General features: G+C 41.9%; 1 protein-coding gene across 2 annotated transcripts in view; it reads right to left on the bottom strand.

The window, feature by feature from the left end:
* Positions 1-2,725: 2,725 nt before the first annotated feature.
* Positions 2,726-8,182, bottom strand: part of LOC107669492 (zinc finger E-box-binding homeobox 1-like) — a 66,505-nt gene continuing 61,048 nt past the window's right edge. For both annotated transcript variants that reach the window (XM_016461749.1, XM_016461750.1), the window contains 3 exons: positions 6,079-7,772; positions 5,790-5,970; positions 2,726-3,986 (listed from right to left, as the gene is read on the bottom strand). In XM_016461749.1, coding sequence (XP_016317235.1) covers positions 3,268-3,986; positions 5,790-5,970; positions 6,079-7,772 — 2,594 coding nt within the window. In that variant the 3' untranslated portion in view covers positions 2,726-3,267. The remainder of the gene's footprint in view (positions 3,987-5,789; positions 5,971-6,078; positions 7,773-8,182) is intronic.

Below are 8,182 nucleotides of genomic sequence, written 5' to 3'. Positions count from 1 at the left end.
TATACACACACACACACACACACATACATACATACGTGTGTGTGTGTGTGTGTTTTGTGTTTTAACTTGCTTTTAAATAATAAGTCTTTGTGAGCTTTCAGTATCCACAGTACAAATGCAAACACACAAGTAGGGTTGCAATTTCTTTTGGCAAATTTAACCCCATATTGGACCTAAAGATCATCATAAAATAACTTTCATATTCAGCACACTGTCTATCATCCATTCTGCTTACAGAGGAAATACAAAGAAAAGCAAGCTATTTAATTTTGTTCTGCATGATATGTAATAACCACCAGAATTCATCTAATGACGCCGACCCTTAATGTGAACTTCTGCTGTGCTTATTCCACCTATAAAACTGTTTATTAAAATCAAGTGTGCTGAAACAATCCAAGTAAAATATGGATAGAAGAAATCTCAGTGACTTTGTGAATTCAGCATTAATCCTCATGCCTACACGTGGTGAAATCCAGCACTTGGCTAAATGAACATGATTTTTATGTTTTGTTTTGTGCACAGATGTAGGCTATTTGTATTTGATTGTGCTATCCACTAAAGTTCCCAGGGGCTGTTCTGTTCTCTGCTTCCACTCTTGGCTTGTTTCTGTGCTGTTGTCCATCAGCTTTCAGCTACTGCTGGAAACAGGGCTCTCGTTTCATTCTGTGCACACATTTCCAGCCTTGTGTGTGATTTCCAGATTGTTCAATACTAAGTTGGCAGAAGGGAAAGCTACTCTGATTTTGAGTGCCCAGTTTGATCGTTCAGAAGACCATACATTAAGCTTTGCAGAAGGGAAGAGTGTCCTTCTATAACTGCTTTAAACATCCAGCTGCCACAGAGTTTAAGAATATTCTGGTTTCTGCTTTAACAAAATTATTTATGGCAGTTTGACACGCACACAAACACAGTGAGTCTATTCTGCATACAGCAGAGGGCTGAGCATGAATCGCATCATTTTCAGATTTCAGTCAGATCATAGATTTATGTTTTGTTGTATTAATAATTCATGCTCTCCATCCAAAAACCCGCATTGCAACCTGATCCTAATCAATGTTTTTTGTTGGAGCTGAGGGGTTGTGTTCACTGTGCATGTCTCTGTAGGCAACAGAGACTAAATTCATTAAAAAAAACTCATCTTTTGAAATTTATGCTTAGGTCTTGTAATTAAAGATCTACATATCGTGTAATGGAAATATTCTAGAAAAGCTGTAGGTGTTGAATTCTTGAAGTATTTTATTGTGAGATGGGGAGTCATTAAAAAAACAAAATAAAACAAACGATCAAACAAAAAGCTATCACTAAAAATGTTAAAACAGGGACATATAAAAGACTTTGTTGCCTTGATGTAGAGAAAGAGTTACAAATTGGCACAACCAAAAATAATAATAAAAAACAACACATTGATGATGTTTTGGCTTCATTAAAAGGGCAGCACAGTTTCATGGTGAAGGACAATCTTTCGATACAACAGCAAGGACTCATGCGTGTATAGCATACAATTCGTTTTCAGTAGCTTCAAAGTATAGTGGGGTAAGAGACAATAACATGAAAGTGACATGTAAAAGCTAACAGTTCTCATATACTTTTGGGGTGTTTTTGTTTTTTTCAAACAATGCATTTTGAAAATTTGAAAATAATACTTTTTCTGTTTTAAAACACTTTGAAATGCTAGAGTTCCTTCCCCAGCTTTGATTTCATTTATCTTCGAAATTATTCTTCATACTAAAATATATTATTGTATTAATACAAACTACAGTATTGTACACTACATTGTGTAATAAATAACCATAAAGAAAATACAAAAATAAGACACATAAATATAAAAGGTCTCTAAAACTAAAAATGTTAAGTTATACGTGGTGAGGGATGGGAGGGGTAATACTGCCTTTACTGAAAAACAAAACAAAACAAAAAAAATTACACAATGTTCACTGAAACAAACAACAACAAAAAAAACTTCATTACAAACAAGACAAAAATTAATACTGACAGGTAAAAAGGCTGACCGAAAAACACTAAAAGTGAATTCTTCATTGATCATATCTGCTTACATTTGTTACCTGAAGAAAAAGTGTCGTGCAGCTAAAGATAACAAGAGAAACAAGTGCACCAAACGGGAAAAATACTTCAAGGCTGAAAAAAGAGCTTATTTTTTTCTCCTTTTTGCTCATTGATCGTCTTTCCTGAATTCTTGATGCAGTGTAGTCCTTACTGGATTGAACAAATAAAAATACAAATAAAAAGAGGCAGTCTTGTCCTTTAGTCAGGACTAGTGGTTTAGGTGCAGGGGTCCAAAATTTTGCTACCAAAATCAAAGACAGCATGAGCCCCACGCGAGTGTGCTGCTCAGCAACGGCACAGCACTGTTCAATGGCACTTCCAACATGCATGTTTTTGCATAAGGGTGGATGATGGGTGGGGAAGGGACTGATGGCGATCACCTGAAACATGATGAAGACTACGTCTAAAACCAGCTGTCCAGGATTACTAAGGTTTTGATGTCTTGGCTTTTTGAGATTCATTAAAGCCCTCCCACCGTAACCACATCAATCTTTTGACATTTATGGCTCATAGTCCTTCTTGAAATGAGACGACAGACAAATGTGCTAGCGAGCACTAGCGTGGTATAGGGGCGCTAATACTGGAAGGTAGACATTAAACAACACAAGGCCCACATAGGTGTTTCATAGGTAAACTGGGAATATGGTAGTGCACAGGATACTTTTTTTCCTTCAAATGCAAGAAAATACTGAGTTTTGTTCATTGGCAATAAAAACGTATAGAAATCTCTCTCTTCCAACTGTACAGCTTTTGAGGGTAAACCGAGAGTGACAAAAAATTAGTAATACTGATAAAAGAAATTGACTGAAGGCGTTTTAGTAATAAACATTATTAGCCAAAACGTGTATAGCTTTCAGTCCGTATATGCGTCATTTTCTTTTTTGTTTTTGTTTGCATCGTTTTTTCGTTAAACTTTGCATTTATACAAACCATACTCAAACACTGAAAATTGTCTTTATGTGGAAAAAGTAACTATTTGTATTTATCAGGCACACCTGGGGGTTTATACACAGTAGTGGGTTTAAATGCAGCGTAAGAGCAGTCACGCTCTCTTCCTCACTTCATTCTTGTCTTAACACAGTCACTTCTCAGGAAGAGAGAGAAACATCTGCGGAGAGAAAACGTCTTTTTTGTTCCTTCAAATTAGTAACTTTGTAAAACAACGTCGTAAGGAATAAGGGCAATAAAAACACAGTTGTGGCTTCACTTCTCGTCTCCATTCATAGTGGCTGTGTTTTCTTCATTTTCAATCTTTTTCTTATCGTCCGCCGGGTTCTCTTTTTCTGTTATGTCCTTCATGTGTTCAAGAGTTCCTGTGTCCATGGCCTCCTCCGCCATTTGTTCATCCTCTTCGTTTCCGTCTTCACATTCATCCTGCATCACTACGACTTTCAGCGTTTGTCCGTCATTTTCCTCACTCTCACCTTCCTCGTCACCATCTTCTTCTTGTTCTGCCCCTTCCATCCTCTCTCCCTCCCCTTCCCGGTCTTCATCTGCTCCCTGGTCGTCTTCATCTCCCTCCTCTCCGATCTTGACCACCTGAATCTCATCCTCATCCACTAAGCTCCCCGAGCCCATCTCCTCATCCTCCTCGCTCTCATCCTCTCTGGTACTACTCCCCCGCTCATCCGAGTCCAGGTGGGAGGGGGGCGAGGTCGCTGTGCTGCCCGTCCGAGGCTGCTCCTCACCAGGATTGTCCTCTTCCTCGACTCCCTGACCTAGCCCTTGGCCTTGAGCCTCTTTCTTACAGTAGGAGTATCGGTGGTTCATGTGTTGCGAGTAGGAGCCAGAGTGGGAGAAGCGTTTGCCGCACTTGTCGCACTGGTACGGCTTTTCTCCGGAGTGCAGACGCAGGTGCTCTATTAGGTGGTGCTTGTGTTTGAAGGCCTTGCTGCAGATCCCACATTCATGAGGCCTCTTTCCTGCGAGAGATGAAGAAGTTGCACTCTATTAATATTTTCTTGAGAGAAATAGAAACATTTCTGAGCTTTTTTTCTGTGCAATTGGGAGTTTCATGTAAGGGCGAAATAGGTCCCCATGTAAAAGATGGTCATGCAAATTCGTCATGTTGACCAACAGAACACTGCTTGGTTCCAAAGTGACTTCTGTTTGAGTGGTGCTAATTGCGCTAATGTGAATGCTAAATGTGCTAATGAAATCCGAGAGCTTTCTGACCCTGCATAGACAGCAACAGAACTACCACGTTCAAGGCCCAAAAAGGTAGTAAGGACATCGTTAAAATAGGTAGTAAGGACATCATTGGTTTAACTGTGATTTTATGAAGGTACGGGAATAATTTTTGTGTGCAAAGAAAGCATAAATAGTAATTTTATTAAACAATTTCTTCTCTTCCATGTCAGAATTCAACATGCGTTCATGAAAGTACCACGCATGCGTGTAGTGCTGCTGACGCAGGAGCCGGCGTTCTGGCGTAGAAGACGCATGCGCTGCACCTTGTTTGCAAGCAGAGGAATGCACACGCATGCACCGTTGTGATACTCTTGTGAATGTGTGTTGAAGACTGACATGGAAGAGAAGAAATTGTTGAATACAGTTGATATTTTTAGTTTCTTTGTGCACAAAAAGTATTCTCGTAGCTTCATAAAATTAAGGTTGAACCACAGATGTCACATGGACTATTTTAACAATGTCCTTACTACCTTTCTAGGCCTAGAAAGGGCTTGGTATTTCTGTTGCTGTCTATGCAGGATCAGAAAGCTTGTGGATTTCATCAAAAATATCTTGTTTTCCAAAGATGAACTAAGGTCTTAAGGGTTTGGAATGACATGGGGGTGAATAATCAATGATAGCATTTTCATGATTGAATGATATTTTTTTAGATGAACTATCCATTTAACGTGTTAAAAATCATGTCACATCCACTGGAAGTTTACGACAAATGTTTGTCAGTTGATCGACACAATTACGCCACAGTATGATTTATTAAATGGACTAATTTTCATCAATTATATGCATGTTTTAAAAAGCTGTCACACAGCTCAACTAATAAAGGGTCCCAACCACAAAAAACATTCTTGTAATCTCTACATGCAGCACTAGAAAATCCCCCACACCCAGTGTTCAACCCTGAATCTTTAAGGCATTAAGAATTGCATTACATGTTGTTATGTAGCCATGGACAATAAGACCAAACAATGAATCAAAACAAGCTGTGGTGCACAAGACAGGCCAGTTCCACCAAGGCCTGGAAGTTTATAAACTGTGGCTTCAGACAAAAAATAAGAGAGAGAGAAAAGACAGCACAATTTGTGGTTCAAGGCGCTGTGATGTCATTTGGATGAGTGCTGCTCACTTTTTGGCCAGGTATCTTAACAGTGAGAGGTGACCGGCTCTTGGCTTCACTAACTTCTCATGTTTTTAAAGCAAAAGAGGGAGGAGGAGTATAAATTACTAACAGAGAACTGATGCAACAGCCTGGGTTCGGTGTGAGAAGGTAATGTATTTGGCCAGCGGATAAGGGAAAATAAGTCACCGCACCCTCCAGCACATGTAATTTAACGGAGGTTGGAACTTGAAATTCAGCTCTGCTCCCTGTGTAATAGGTAAAATTACTGCAACACAATGTATTCTGTCATAATTTCCCCTTCAATATCACTTCAAATCATATTTCTATGAATGCCCAGCCATTTACATATGAAGGAACATCTAAAAACTGGCTAAACTCCTTATGCCTACTATTTTCCCCTTGTGTGTGAGAATCCCACCTGTGTGTTCGTATTTATGGCGGAGCAATGAGCTGCTCTTCTGGAAGATTTTGTCACACAGGTCACAGGCGTACAGCCCACTCTCCGTCCTTTTCATCTTCTTTCTCGTCGGCCCTGAATCTGAGTCTGTCTGTTCTTCCAATGTTGAGGTGACCTCTGACCCCATCTCCTGTTTCTCCTCCTACATTGTGAGAAAAAGCAGATCATTTTGATTTGATATAACCAAGGTACATTTGTATGCACATACCCGACTCTTGGTACAAGGCACATTTGTATGAACGGCTCTCACCTTGATGCCATTGACGTGTATAACGTTCTTCTGTGGAGCGTCGTTCCCTGCTAGGCTGGAGGATGTAGTTGTGTAACTGTAAGTCAGCTGCGGGATCAGGATGGTCTGATTAGTGGTGGTAAGTGCACGAAGACATTGCGCTTGTCCCTGGTCAGTGATAGCCACTAGGGTGGGCAGTTGAGTGGTCACAATGTTTATGGGATTGGCACTTGGCTGGCTGGCATATATGGTAGCATTGGTGCTTGCATTGCTGAGCAGTTCCTTCTTTGTGCAAGTCAAATTCAATGGCTCCTCTTGAGCCGAGTAAACAGTGTTTACGTGACCGCTTGCCACAGCAGCTGTAGCAGCAGATTTTGGTAGCGACAGATCGAGAGGTCCCTCGCCTTCCTCAAGAGTCCTGGCTGGGACAGGACCATCGGCGGATAGGTTTAGTGGTGAAGGGGATGTAGGGACACTCTCTATCCCATTCTCCCCAGCTGCTACGCCCTCAGCTGGGCTACAGCATTCCCTCTCTCCTTGCTCCTCTGAGATCAGTTGCTTATCCGGCTCTGGTCGGGGTGATGCACCTCTAGTCCCATCCAAATCTCCAGGAGTGGTCTGCTCATCCTCAGCCAGGGGTGAGGAGGGTTCTAAAGAGATCTGTCCCAACTGCATCTTCTCATACCACTTCTTCACCACCTCTGCCGGAAGACTGACAGACTCTGATATCTTTGCCAGCTCCTCCTTGGTGGGCTCATTGTTTAAGGCAAAGTAAGCCTTGAGCAAGGAGAGAAGGTTCTTCAGGGGAGGCTGACCAGGACACAGTCCTTCCTCCAAGTCGATCTTCCTCTCAAGGTTTTTCCCATTTACCCTATGTCCATCTTTACCACAGTGCTTAAGTGTTGTGTCATTGTGTAAAATACTCTTCTCGTCCACAGTGATGGTGGTTTTGTCCCTATTCGTCTTGACTGTCAAGTCCTCTGGCAGCTTCTGAGCCTTGCAGGCTTCTGTGTTCAAACCCAAAGATTCCTTCTTCGGACTTTGAAGGACTGCTTGGGCCTGTAAAGGGTCTAGACTGTAATTGATGAAGATCTTCGCACTGCCATCCTGGTCCAAGATGGGAAGACTAATGGCCTGTATGACTTGCTGGGATGCTTGGGCAATTCCCACCCCTCCTGCTCCAACGATTCCCATCCCTGTTTGCTGCCCCTTAGCTTGTGTGCTTTCCAGCACTTGCCTGATGATGTTCCCATCCACTGCCACCTTCAGCACGTTCTGTAAGTCCCCCAGGTTGATGCTGATTGGGGATACCAGACCCACTGTTGGGAGCACAACAGCTTGTACGGCGCCCTGAAGAGGGGCTGCCGCCCCACCCTGGAATATGCCATTTACGCCTCTAGCAGATGGCGCCACCACCACAGGCTTGTACTCATAGTCCAGTGGCTCAGACTTGATCTGTGTCAAGGGAAGCTGTTCCTGAAGGGGTTTACTATTGTCCAGTTTGTCTCTGACTTGGACACGTGCCGTGGGGGAAGAGGTTGGCAGGGATGGGGAAGAGCACTGCGGGGTCTTGGCAGCCCCGGTGGCGGGAGAAGGTCGCGGCCGTCCGTTTACTGAGATGAGTCCGATGCACTTCTTACTGCTGATGTGGGAACTATAAGAACCGGAATGAGAGAAACGCTTCTTGCAGTTGGAGCACTCATAAGGCTTTTCTCCTACACAACACACACAATAAAGAAATGAGAAAACCGACAATTCACATATATATAAAGAGGTCTTCAACTCTATAGCTTTTACTGTTGAGGACACGTTGTGTGGTTCAGATTTGTGATGATCAAATGAATGGAGGATAAATCTCTTTAAGTAAATTAAACAGACACTTCATAGGTGGTCCTCAAAAGAAACTACAACACAGAAATATATATATATTTTTTTTTCAAACCATAAAGGCTATAAAAACAGTGTGTAGTTTTTAAAGGACAAACTCTCTTCGGTAGCCTTTGACAGTAAGTACTGTAAGTACTTTTAAGTACTTGAATGCTGAATTGCCCTACAAATTTGTACAAAGAAGTGAACAAATGCACACACATATGCATGCTTGCGAACACACACACACACACACACA

Source organism: Sinocyclocheilus anshuiensis, unplaced genomic scaffold, assembly GCF_001515605.1.
Source record: "Sinocyclocheilus anshuiensis isolate Anshui unplaced genomic scaffold, SAMN03320099.WGS_v1.1 scaffold252, whole genome shotgun sequence".
Classification (NCBI taxonomy): Eukaryota; Metazoa; Chordata; class Actinopteri; order Cypriniformes; family Cyprinidae; genus Sinocyclocheilus; species Sinocyclocheilus anshuiensis.
This window is presented reverse-complemented; position numbering and strand designations above follow the sequence as displayed.